The sequence below is a fragment of the Salvelinus namaycush genome, chromosome 12 (assembly GCF_016432855.1).
Source record: "Salvelinus namaycush isolate Seneca chromosome 12, SaNama_1.0, whole genome shotgun sequence".
NCBI classification, from domain to species: domain Eukaryota; kingdom Metazoa; phylum Chordata; class Actinopteri; order Salmoniformes; family Salmonidae; genus Salvelinus; species Salvelinus namaycush.
Genome location: NC_052318.1, coordinates 8,195,021 through 8,208,779, shown reverse-complemented (window position 1 = coordinate 8,208,779; position 13,759 = coordinate 8,195,021). Strand labels below are relative to the sequence as shown.

The 13,759-nt window shown below is 44.2% G+C and overlaps 1 protein-coding gene across 1 annotated transcript in view; it reads right to left on the bottom strand.

Moving 5' to 3' along the window:
- Positions 1–1,721: 1,721 nt before the first annotated feature.
- LOC120056758 (follistatin-related protein 4-like) overlaps positions 1,722–13,759 on the bottom strand; it is a 141,136-nt gene continuing 129,098 nt past the window's right edge. The window contains exons 11-14 of the mRNA XM_039004966.1: positions 13,501–13,650; positions 10,691–10,798; positions 2,592–2,701; positions 1,722–2,430 (exon numbers count right to left, since the gene is read on the bottom strand). Coding sequence (XP_038860894.1) covers positions 1,722–2,430; positions 2,592–2,701; positions 10,691–10,798; positions 13,501–13,650 — 1,077 coding nt within the window. The remainder of the gene's footprint in view (positions 2,431–2,591; positions 2,702–10,690; positions 10,799–13,500; positions 13,651–13,759) is intronic.

Here is a 13,759-nt window from a genome sequence, read left to right as displayed (position 1 = left end):
TGTTCTAATCTAACTAAGAACAATGTATATCTACAACAGTGTCTCTAATGTCAACATCACACCAAGAGGTTCGGTCTACAGCCAGGGTCTTGGTTAGAGAAAATGTATGCAATGTACAGTATGTGATCCTGTGCACTCGAAGGCCGGGATTCAATCAGAGGCGCGTTGACGACAAGCACATTGTACCAGTGACAATGAACCTTTTAAAGTACATTTTCCTGATGATCGCGGAGGTCACATTTATGGTAAATGCTGCAGATGTCATTCAAGAGGAAATTACCTTGTCGACAATGCACCTTTGATTGCTCTGAAATAACATTAGTGTGATGAGCCTCAACTCTCAGTACATGCATATGGAACACTCAGTCCTGATGAAGCGTTTGGTGGTGACTCGTATGAATTATTCTGAAGTTACTCTGTATTGGTGGCAAGATAGGTACTGCGGTCTGGGTGCCTGATGCTTTTTGATGGTAATTCCTGAAATGTTGTTTTTCCATGACATCTGCAAAATAATTGGGCTTCGAATTGAGCTTTTTGAATATATATTACACATCTCTGCCTCACTCTTTCTGAAATACACACATTTCTCTCAGTGCAACAGTGGTCTAGGAAACATAATCAAGCCTCTGCTTCTGTGTCAGATTGAGTAAAGTATTAGCAAATATATAAATCACAAACATGAACAACAAATCTGATTATCTCGGTTTATGTATTTTTTGATAGTGTTGTTTTGCTGTAACTAGCTCGTCGCACACAGCACTAGCCAGTAATAATGCAATAGGAAGAGCTATTCTTTAGGGGAAGTTGGATTTCAGTCATGGAGCGTGATGGAACCAAGCTATAGGGCAGAAACAGGATACATAGGACTTACAATACCTCCATGCTGATGAACAAGATCCTTACAATGCTAGACTTGGTAGACAGAGGACTAGGAGGTCACCGGATCAAAACTGGAAGTAGGTTTACTGTGTGAGATTGAGGGGGAAGAGCTGGTATACTGTACCATATCTAGTCTTTGTACAATAACATGTTTTAATGGGTTTTCTACTGTAGGCTATTAGATATCCACTGTTCTTAGCTAATGGATGGAAACGTGGTCTTTTTTGAAAGTAACAGGTTATGACTTATAGGGTACAACATGTGTTTTAAAGTAACCTATATGTGTTGGTCAGGATGAGAGCTTTTAGAGAAAGCGTACAATACCATTTCCACAGACAAAGGCAAATAACAGAGAGCAGTGGTTTTGTAAAGGACTGAAAACACATGTATACACTAAAGCCAGACAGACATCTTGTTGTGACTATTTGCAGCACTGGTGAACGACAAACATCTTGAAACCAAAAAGCTTTACTCTAAAAAAGTGAGCATTGTGCATAGTTAATGTTTTCAAAACGTCATCATTATATCCCTCTCCTGTTACATGTATCTGCAGTGTTACAAGGAAGTGCTATAATGCATAACTCCTCTCAGTTAAGTGCACATAGATCACTGTTGCACTGAAGGGCCTCCCCACGCACCTTCTCCCCGTAAAAATATCACAATAGGATTTTCTTAATATTTTTTTCAATTATAATTTTTTGTGTATTTTTGTTACAATAACCTAGACATGTGTTCCTCTCACTCAGTCCTAGGGTTGAGTCCACTTATGTCCACATATATCTTAAGTGTTTTGGCCTGATCTCTCTTTCTCTCTCTATCTCTCTCTCTCTCTTCCCTCTTTCTCATACCTCTCCCACCCACACCACTGTGTTCCCTCTCTTGATGTCTGACACCTCGCAGTGGGGCGTCTTCTGTTTGCCGTTCAACACAAAGAGGGATTCCGCTGAGGGTGTGACCAGGTACTGGCCAAACAGTCCGCTGGACACCACCACTCTGTTGGGCCCCCCCCAGGGCCAGGTGTGGGGTGACAGGGGCTCCTTGAGGCTCTTGAGGACCTCGCTGTGGCCTGACGCCAGGTCAGAGAAAACCAGGTCCATGCCTGAGCCAGAGGCAGCTACCACCGTGTACTGATTGGACTCAGTGAAGGAAGGCTGGAAGACCAGGTCGGACACGAGGAGCGAGGTGTCCAATTCCCGGCTCAGACCCAGCACCCCCTGGAAGGACACTGTCTGAACTCTGACCTTGCCGCGCTGCTGGTCCGGGGTAACGATGTAGCGGCCGTTCGGGGACACGTAGGGCTGGCCCGTGATGTTGAGGTTGGGCCCAATGACGGTGTCGGTGACACTGTCGATCAGGAGCTGTGGCTGGGCTGACGAGGGGTCCCTGCTCTGAGACTGGCACTGGATGAAGTAGAATCCACTCAAGTGTGTGTAAGCCATGCTGACGGGCACACAGCTGTAGGTCTTCAGGCTGATGGTTTTGACTCGGTGGAAGGTCTCTAAGTCAATCTTATGCACCGCGGGTTCAGATTTGAGGAAGACGAAGCCAAACCTAAGATGACAAAGTTCAAGGGAAAGGTTAATGGTGATTACAGTGCGGTGAGGTTTCTCATTAAAATTCTAATATGCTCTTTTCTCCTCTACTTGAGAGGGATTGCGATGATGAGGTGGTGAGTTCACCACCAGTGTTTAAGGTTAGCGGGACATCCGTACCTGACGTGAGTGATGATGAGGTTGGTTGGAGGGATGAAGAAGTCATCAACCCTCTGGAAGGGGGTGCGGATGGTGTGGTGCACCTCTCCAACACTGGCCTGGGGAATCACCTGGAACAGAGCAAAGAAGAACATGAGAAAAGGAAATATACAAATACAAGTATCACCTACCCAGCCAGAGAACAGTAAGAGAAAGCATGGGTCGGAAACTGTACTGAAACATAACAGCAAAACAGTCAGATGTTAATGTTGCCGTATATCCTATTGCAGATAAGGATCTACATAGAGCAGTATAGTTAGGCTTATGCAATATGGCCTCACCTCAAAACCTGATAGAGGATTGTATTGGGTAATTGTTGCTTTAGGAGAGACACAGATAAAGCTGCTATCTCACAAGTCAAAGGCATCGGTCTGACAAATCCCATTTCTCATTGGACGATCTATCCATCCACTCTCTTTTCCCCCCCCACCCCAGTACGTACATGACACATGCTTCATCAGGTACTCTACATTATCAGGTCACTGTCAAGGACTAGTGGAATGTGCCTTGTCCATACATCAGACCCCGCAGTAGCCAATCAAACGACTTGTTCTTCCATAACAGTATATTAAGCAGGAGGATGATAATTTTTTTTATGAGCATGGCCTTATTTCTATAACAGCATGTTGGATGACTGTCATTCATATTCCTTCACTCAGCTCAATGTAACATCGATAGGTTTAGGCTACTACATGACACTCAAATTTTCCCTATACCCATCATGAGGTTGCTACAACCTAGCCTATGAATGAAAGTGTACAACGTAGGTGTACACAGGTGGAGAGAAAAATTTGAGACGACAGACAGTGACACATAGACAGATAGTGACACATTCAATACCGCCTTGCACACTCTTGCCTGCATCTAGCTTATCTAGGGTATAATCATTAGTCCAACAGTTGCAAACGAGAGTTTCCATTGGACAAATTCAGTTATTTTTTTTCAGTTTCGTTTGCTTCCGTTTAAGAAATGTTTTTCAACAGAATCAGCAGAATGAATACACCTCTGATCATGCATAAACACAGATCACTTTCATAACAGCCACGTTGTATTACTTCTAGCCTCTATGCTCTCCTCCCCTCACCTTTTCCCTTCATTCATGTACTTCAATGAACAACACATCAGCTGTATGTGACCAGGTGAAAAAACCTTTCCAAGCCAAACCATGTCATACCGCTACACACAGCCTACATCGTTGTCACCATATTAGCTAAAGTAACGTCCTAGTCAACATAGCTAATAGAACTAATGCATTAGTAAACCCACTACAATCATGCAGTAATATTATAGAGTATAGTCAGTAAGCAGTTACAGCGGTGGGCCCAGGTGGCAATAAATTAATAAAACCAAAAGCTTATTTTGACTTGGAAGAGTTCTAGTGTTGTGTTGGATAGTCATAGCCAGCTAGCTAGCATACCATCCCTCTGTTTGAGCCCGGTGTTTGAGTAACTAAAGTAGTGAGCTGCATTTACTAGTAAGTGAAAACTGAAAGTAAAAAAAATTACTCGCTCTCTCTCTCTCTTGCTTCTTCATTTTTGAAGAAATTAATTTGTTGAAAACTGTTCAACTATTGTCTTTCTCTCACTTTGAGTCAACTACTCACCACATTTTATGCACTGCAGTGCTAGCTAGCTGTAGCTCACGCTTTCAGTACTAGATTTGTTCTCTGATCTTTGGTTGGGTGGACAACATGTCAGTTCATGCTGCAAGAGCTCTGATAGGTTGGAGGATGTCCTGCGGAAGTTGTCATAATTACTGTGTAAGTCTATGGAAGAGGGTGTATTTATTATGGATCCCCATTAGCCTGGCACTCTTCCTGGGATCAAGCAAAATTGAGGCAGTTTATACAATTTTAAAACATTACAATACATTCACAGATTTCACAACACACTGTGTGCCCTCAGGCCCCTACTCCACCACTACTGCATATCTACAGTACTAAATCCATGTGTATGTATAGTGCGTATGTTATTGTGTGTGTGTGTGTGTGTGTGTGTGCGTGTGCATGTGTCTGTACCTGTGTGTCTGTACATAAGGTGTTTTTTTAAATCTAATTTTACTGCTTGTGTTGTGTGCCAGTAGTTTAGACAGACAGCTCGGTGCATTCAACATGTCAATACCTCTCATAAATACAAGTAGTGATGAAGTCAATCTCTCCTCCATTTTGAGCCAGGAGAGATTGACATTCATATTATTCATATTAGCTCTCTGTGTACATCCAAGGTCCAGCCGTGCTGCCCTGTTCTGAGCCAATTGCAATTTTCCTAAGTCCTTTTTTGTGGCACTTGACCACACGACTGAACATTAGTCAAGGTGCGACAAAACTAGGGCCTGTAGGACCTGCCTTGTTGATAGTGTTGCATTGAAGTCAATGTACCAAGAGGAGGATGGCTACACCATGGTGCTACCCTAGCTGAGGCTACTGTAGACCTTCGTTGCAAAACACTGTGTTTTAATCAATTCTTTGGTGACATTTGAATACATTTAGTATAATTTTATCTAAAAAGGATATCTTTTTCAATGTTTTAAAAAATGTCATTTTATTAAATTTACTGAGGAGGATGGTCCTCCCCTTCCTCCTCAGAGGATCCTCCACTGATAGATACTAATCTGAAGTCTGTGCCATCCTCACTAAAGCGCTAACACCATCACATTGTCAGTGGTGGGCCAGATTTAGGATTTTGCTGTCTTCTTGTGAGTGAACTACTCGCAGAGAAAATAACACAAGTTTAATGCGGCTCCCTTTGCCACCGCAGTCTACATAGCTACAGAGCCCCTCATATCAGCTCTGCTCATAACCGACTTTTAAAAACAGATACCCCTTGTACTTCTAACCCCTACAGGGTTTGAAGAGAAACCTTGTTAAAAAAAGGGCATTAGAATTGTTACATTGTTACAAAGGTCCAGAGTTAATGATCGGACTCATACATAATATTACTCATGTCTAATCAGGAAGTAATGCTCTCACACGCTCAGGGTGTTCGGAAACTCATACCATCACCCTGTCATCGCTCATCCTAATGGATCATACGCACCGTGTTACACAGTGTTACTGCGTTTTTACCTCAGCTGTTATTTTCTCTACTGTATTACTCATACTGTACTTTAATACCTGAAGGGGAATTGGTTTGTACTGACTGAGTGGCTTTTATATTGAACTGCACTCATTTCAAGGCAGACTGGTGAATCTCAATGCTATTAAGAAATGCTTTATCTCCTATAGGTCCCCACTTTAATATGAATATTACACTGTAGTATAAGGGTGAAGTAATGTGAAATGGGATCTTAAATCAAATCAAATACAATAAAATGTTATTTGTCACATATTTCGTAAAACACCAGGTGTAGACTAACAGTGAAATTCTTACTTATGGGCCCTTCTCAACAATGCATAGAGAATAATAATAACAGGAGGAATAAATACACAATGAGTAATGATGACTTGGCTATATACACTGGGTACCAGTACCGAGTCAATGTTAGGGGTACGAGGTAATTGAGGTAGATATGTACATATAGGTAGGGAAAAGTGACTAGGCAACAGGATAGATAGTAAACAGTAGCAGAAGCGTATGTGATGAGTCAAAAGAGTTAGCGCAAAAAGGATCAATTGAGATTGTCCTGGTAGCTATTTGGTTAACCATTTAGCAGTCTTACAGTATGGCTTGGGGGTAGAAGCTGTTCAGGGTCCTGTTGTTTTCAGACTTGGTGCATCGGTACCACTTGCCGTTCAGTAGCAGAGAGAACAGTCTATGCCTTGGGTGGCTGGAGTCTGCCAAGTTTTAGGGCCTTCACTGACACCGCCTGGTATAGAGGTCATGGATGGCAGGGAGCTCGTCCCCAGTGATGTACTGAGCATTACGCACTACCCTCTGTAGCGCCTTGTGGTCGGATGCCAAGCAGTTGCCATACCAAGTGGGGATGCAGCCAGTCAAGATGCTCTCAATGGTGCAGCTATATAACTTTTTGAGGATCTGAGGGCCCATGCCAAGCTTTTCAGCCTCCGGAGGGGGAAGAGGCATTGTTGCGCCTTCTTCACAGCTGTGTTGGTGTGTGTGGACCATGTGAATTCCTTAATGATGTGGACACCGAGGAACTTGAAGCTCTCGACCCGCTCGACTACAGCCCTGTCGATGTAGATCGGGGCGTGCTCGGCCCTCCATTTCCTATAGTCCACGATCAGCTCCTTTGTCTTGCTGACGTTGAGGGAGAGGTGTTGTCCTGGCACCACACTATCAGGTCAATAACTTCCTTCCTATAGGCTGTCTCATCATCATCAGTGATCAGGCCTACTATAGTCGTGTCGTCAGCAAACTTAATAACGCAGTCGTGGATGAACAAGGAGTACAGTAAGGAACTAATCATGCACCCCTGAGGGGCCCCCGTGTTGAGGGTCAGCGTGGTGGATGTGTTATTGCCTACCATCACCACCTGAGGGCGGCCCGTTAAGAAGTCCAGGATCCAGTTGCAGAGGGAAGCGTTCAGTCCCAGGGTCCTGAGGTTAGTGATGAACTTGGTGGGCACTATGGTGTTGAACGCTGAGCTGTAGTCAATGAACAGCGTGAACAGTATTCCTACATAGGTGTTCCTCTTGTCCAGGTGGGAGAGGGAAATGTAGAGTAATGAGATTGCATCATCTGTGGATCTGTTGGGTAAGTATGCGAATTGCAGTGGGTCCAGGGTGTCTGAGATGATGATGTTGATGTGAGCCATGACCAGCCTTTCAAAGCATTTCATGGCTACAGATGTGAGTGCTACGGGGCAATAGTCATTTAGACAGGTTACCTTGGCATTCGTGGGTACATGGACTTTGCTTGGCTACTTGAAATATGTAGCTATTACAGACTGCTACAGTTATGATGTGTATATAGTGCTTTTTCTATTGTTGTTTTTATTACTATTTTGTCCTGCATGTTGGCTGATATTTTCACTGTACCCTGCAATCACACCTGCAACTCTGTACATGTGACTATTAAACACTCTGAATCTGGTTGGGTCAGGGAGAGGTTGAAAATGTCAGTGAAGACACTTGTCAGCTAGTCAGTGCATGCTCTGAGTACGCGTCCTGGTAATCTGTGTGGCCCAGCGGCCTTTTGAATGTTAACCTGTATAAAGGTCTTACTCACATCTTCTATGGAGAGCGAGATAACACAGTCGTCCAGAACAGCTGGTGCTCTCATGCAAGGCTTAATGTTGCTTGCCTCGAAAGCGAGAATAGAAGGCATTTAGCTCATCTGGTAGGCTCGCATCACTGGGCAGCTCATGGCTGGGTTTCCCTTTGTAATCCGTGATCTTGCCACTGTAATATGTTGTAAGCTCATGTCGCCATGTTTCTAAACCCTAGTGTTAGCATACCCCACATTCTCTTTCACCTCTGCATCATTTGCTGTCTCTGAATAGCCAGGATCGGCACGTGCATACATCGACAGTGAGACCAGTCTGAGAGTAAGAAAGGTCACTGTGGGGACTACGTCGTCGATGCACTTATTAATGAAGCTGGTGACTTATGTGGTAAACTCCTCAATGTGGTAAACTCCTCAATGTCATCAGATGAATCCTGTCTGGTCTGCATTTAAGCTACATTCTCTTAAGCTACATCCTCACCTCTCAGCATCCCTGCTCCTTCATTAATCTTATCTAATGGATTGTCAATCTCACTCATGTTTGCTTAGAGATATTGAGCAATTAAAAAAGGAGGTGTTTGACATTTTGAATTGCCTCCAGTGGAGACAGCAGGACTGTTGATGCTCACGTCAATTTCTTGCATTCCAAATAATAATGACATTATCAAGCCATTTATTTGTGGTGCGATCCATATGCCTTACAGCCAGTTATGCAGATTGCCTGAAATTGCATTCTAGACTGAATGATTCAAGCCTCGTTTTGTAATTATTCATTACTATTGAGCGACTACAGAACACCAGGCATGTTTTAGTAGTTCTGACAATTCACCTGAACACTTCTGCAGAGCAGTTTGAGACTATACAACAATTTGAAGAATTAATTAAATGAGCAGAAAATCACCTTGTTTGAGATAGCAATGCTGTTTTTAAAAGGCACTTTTCTATCTCTTTCTTTGGGACCCATTGCATCCCGCTTGGACAGGGGAGTGAGAACACATTAGGATTTCACAATGAGCCCAAACTGACAAGCGTTCCATCCTCTCCCTTGCTAATAAGACTGTTTCCTCCTCTCCACCTACCGACTACTGACAAACAGAATGTTCTCACAACATTTTAATAGGATAACAACCTCCAAAGGAAGAGGAAAATAACAATAAACATGTTGTGTCTGTTGCAAAATGACAAAGTAATCCCTTGACAGTTGTAGTATATGGAGCTGTGTTGCTGTCCTCTATTACCTCAACCCTATAAACACTATGATGGCTCTCCCAGAAGCATAAGCCAGCTCTGAGCTCAGGGCTCCCATTGGCCAAAACTCCTGTGGGCCTGAAACACATCCACACCTGTGATCATCCCTCACGTGTGAAGTCTCCAACACATCCTCTCCAAAGGGACTGGATCACATGTCTACAGTGTGAAGTCTCCAACACATCCTCTCCAAAGGGACTGGATCACATGTCTACAGTGTGAAGTCTCCAACACATCCTCTCCAAAGGGACTGGATCACATGTCTACAGTGTGAAGTCTCCAACACATCCTCTCCAAAGGGACTGGATCACATGTCTACAGTGTGAAGTCTCCAACACATCCTCTCCAAAGGGACTGGATCACATGTCTACAGTGTGAAGTCTCCAACACATCCTCTCCAAAGGGACTGGATCACATGTCTACAGTGTGAAGTCTCCAACACATCCTCTCCAAAGGGACTGGATCACATGTCTACAGTGTGAAGTCTCCAACACATCCTCTCCAAAGGGACTGGATCACATGTCTACAGTGTGAAGTCTCCAACACATCCTCTCCAAAGGGACTGGATCACATGTCTACAGTGTGAAGTCTCCAACACATCCTCTCCAAAGGGACTGGATCACATGCCTACAGTGTGAAGTCTCCAACACATCCTCTCCAAAGGGACTGGATCACATGCCTACAGTGTGAAGTCTCCAACACATCCTCTCCAAAGGGACTGGATCACATGTCTACAGTGTGAAGTCTCCAACACATCCTCTCCAAAGGGACTGGATCACATGTCTACAGTGTGAAGTCTCCAACACATCCTCTCCAAAGGGACTGGATCACATGTCTACAGTGTGAAGTCTCCAACACATCCTCTCCAAAGGGACTGGATCACATGCCTACAGTGTGAAGTCTCCAACACATCCTCTCCAAAGGGACTGGATCACATGCCTACAGTGTGAAGTCTCCAACACATCCTCTCCAAAGGGACTGGATCACATGTCTACAGTGTGAAGTCTCCAACACATCCTCTCCAAAGGGACTGGATCACATGTCTACAGTGTGAAGTCTCCAACACATCCTCTCCAAAGGGACTGGATCACATGTCTACAGTGTGAAGTCTCCAACACATCCTCTCCAAAGGGACTGGATCACATGCCTACAGTGTGAAGTCTCCAACACATCCTCTCCAAAGGGACTGGATCACATGTCTACAGTGTGAAGTCTCCAACACATCCTCTCCAAAGGGACTGGATCACATGCCTACAGTGTGAAGTCTCCAACACATCCTCTCCAAAGGGACTGGATCACATGCCTACAGTGTGAAGTCTCCAACACATCCTCTCCAAAGGGACTGGATCACATGCCTACAGTGTGAAGTCTCCAACACATCCTCTCCAAAGGGACTGGATCACATGCCTACAGTGTGAAGTCTCCAACACATCCTCTCCAAAGGGACTGGATCACATGTCTACAGTGTGAAGTCTCCAACACATCCTCTCCAAAGGGACTGGATCACATGCCTACAGTGCCACAGCTGTGAATTTCAGTTTGCTGACTGGTAAATATTGTAAAACATACATATATTAAATACTCACACAAACAAATACTCACTTATACACACGTACGCATAGACACGCGAATGGACCAAGATAGAGTCACACACTCACCTGCACACACCACACACCAATAACTCCTTACCTGTAAGGTTGGGTGGGACTTCTCCATGCTGCCCCAGCTTAGAACCCAGACCTGGTCATGTGACTTGTCATAGAGCAGCTTCACCGGGAAAGGGTCTGTCTCTACCGCCTGAAGAGAGAGAGAGAACGATCTCAGAGACAAGGCAAGAAAGGCCTTTTATGCCATCAAAAGGAACATACATTTCAACATACCAATTAGGATCTGGCTAAAAATACTTGAATCAGTTATAGAACCCATTGCCCTTTTTGGTTGTGAGGTCTGTGGTCCGCTCACCAACCAAGAATTCACAAAATGGGAAAAACACCAAATTGAGACTCGGAATTCAGAATTTTGCAAAAATATCCTCAGTGTACAACGTAAATCACCCAATAATGCATGCAGAGTAGAATTAGGCCGATACCTGCAGATGATCAAAATCCAGAAAAGAGCTGTTCAATTCTACAACCACCTAAAAGGAAGCGATTCCCAAACCTTCAATAACAAAGCCATCACCTACAGAGAGATGAATCTGGAGAATAGCTCCCTAAGCAAGCTGGTCCCGGAGCTCTGTTCACAAACACAAACAGAGCCCCAGGACAGCAACACAATTAGACCCAACCAAATCATTAGAAAACAAAAAGATAATAACTTAACAAAATTAACAAAAACAGGAGCAAACTAGAATGCTATTTGGCCCTAAACAGAGATTACACAGTGGCAGAATACCTGCCCACTGTGACTGACCCAAACTTAAGGAAAGCTTTGACTATGTACAGACTCAGTGAGCATAGCCTTGCTATTGAGAAAGGTCGCCGTAGGCAGACCTGGCTTTCAAGAAGAAACAGGCTATGTGCACACTGCCCACAAAATGAGGTGGAAACTGAGCTGCACTTCCTAACCTCCTGCCAAATGTGTGACCATATTAGAGACACATATTTCCCTTAGATTACACAGACCCACAAAGAATTGATAAACTCCCATATCTATTGGATGAAATACCACAGTGTGCCATTACAGCAGCAAGATTTGTGACCTGTTGCCACAAGAAAAGGGCAACCAGTGAAGAACAAACCCCACTGTAAATACAACCCATATTTCTTTTTATTTATTTTCCCTTTTGTACTTTAACTATTTGCACATCATTACAACACTGTATATATACATAATATGACATTTGAAATGTCTTTATTATTTTGGAACTTGTGTGAGTGTAAAATTGACTGTTGTTTATTGTTTATTGTTTATTTCACTTGCTTTGGCAATGTAAACATATGTTTCCTATGCCAATAAAGCCCCTTTAATTGAATTGAGAGAGAGAGAGAGCTGGGAAAGAGAGAGACATTTATTTTACCCTTATTTTCCCAGGTAAGTTGACTGAGAACACATTGTTATTTATAGCAACGACCTGGAGAATAGTTACAGGAGAGAGGAGGGGGGAACGAACGAAAGAAGAGAGAGAGACACACAGATGGGGACTCAACACTGGGTCGGGTGCATTGTCAACAGGGAGGAATAACACAAACAATGAACCGCTCCCATGGCCATGCAGCGTGCCATACGACGACCCCCCTCCCTTCCCCAATCGCAACCCCAGTGAAACATGACAGAGGCATGGGTTCAGTAATGGGAGGTCAGCCTATTTATTTTCAACTGGTGAGGTATGTGTGGAAAGCCCTCCCGCTGCCAGACCCTCAGAGAATGGCGGGGTTCTGACCGTCATGCTGTCACTCACATGTCAGAGGAGGGTGGAGGGAGGGGTCATTGTACCAAACAATGAGACTTACAGGCAACTGACCACTCATCCCAGCATACGTATACTTCTAGTTTGTTATAGACACAACACTCATTCACTATCATGTCACTGTTTTTTAACAGACAGTTTTTTCAGCCTTTCTTCTGCTAAATAGTTCTACAACTACAACTTCATTCTTCATGGTGCTCCCGAGTGGTGCAGAGGTCTAAGGCACTGCATCTCAGTGCTTGAGGCGTCACTACAGACACCCTGGTTCGAATCCAGGCTGTATCACAACCGGCCGTGATTGGGAGTCCCATGGTGCGGCGCTCATTAGGCCCTGTGTCGTCCGGGTTTGGCCGGTGTAGGCCGTCATTGTAAATAAAAATCTGTTCTTAACTGACTTGCCTAGTTAAATAAAGGTAAAATAAATATTGTTCATTATCTTTTATCATGCAGCGTGACAGCAAATGAAAATGACTATTTTGTAACGGTTAGCTAGGTGTTGTTGTTAAGGAAATACATGATCAGAATAAGGGTGTTATTTTTCACTCTTTAAAAAAAGCCTTCCTGAAACGTCTGTGTCGACTGGAGATGGTTGAGAGGGATGGAGGGAGGGAAAGGGAGGTAGAAAGAGATGGAGGGAAAGGGAGGTAGAGAGAGATGGCGGGAGGTAGAGAGAGATAGAGGGCGGGAGAAGTAGGTAGAGAGAAAGGCATGATGTGCCCTCACACACACCAGTGAGGGTATGGAGAAGTGTGGCAGAGCTTGGCGATTGAGAGGAAAACACCAGCTTCTCTATTTTCAGCACTCTTCTTCACCCTCCACTCCCCCCCTCTCTCTCTCTGCTCCCTCTCTTTCCCTCTCTTTGCTCTCTCTCTCCCTCTCTTTGCTCCCTCTCTCCCTCTCTTTGCTCTCTCTCTCCCTCTCTTTGCACTCTTTCTTTCTTTCTTTCTCTATCTGTTTTCACTCTCTCTCCCTCTCTCTTCTTGTGGTAAAAATAATGACTTTCATTCAAGCCATCATCCCACTGTTGGTGAAAGCTTCGGGGGACGGCCCTCTAAACGGCTTATAGAGAAGATTAATAAAACCAACCAACCTGCACCACTTTCTGGGCCTGGGTGTCGATGACCAGCAGGCGTTTTTGAAGGGGTTGGGTGACGTAGATGTACTTATCCCTCACACTGACCGCTGAGGACCACGAACAGTGCTGAGGGGACACACCTTCACTTTTAGGGCACATTTCCTCCTGGAGAAAGAACGGGATGGAGGGAAGAAAGAAGGAATGAAGAAGAAGGTGAATCCACAGTTAATCACTCCACACACAGGACCATATTCGAAGAGTGGCCCCCTCTCTC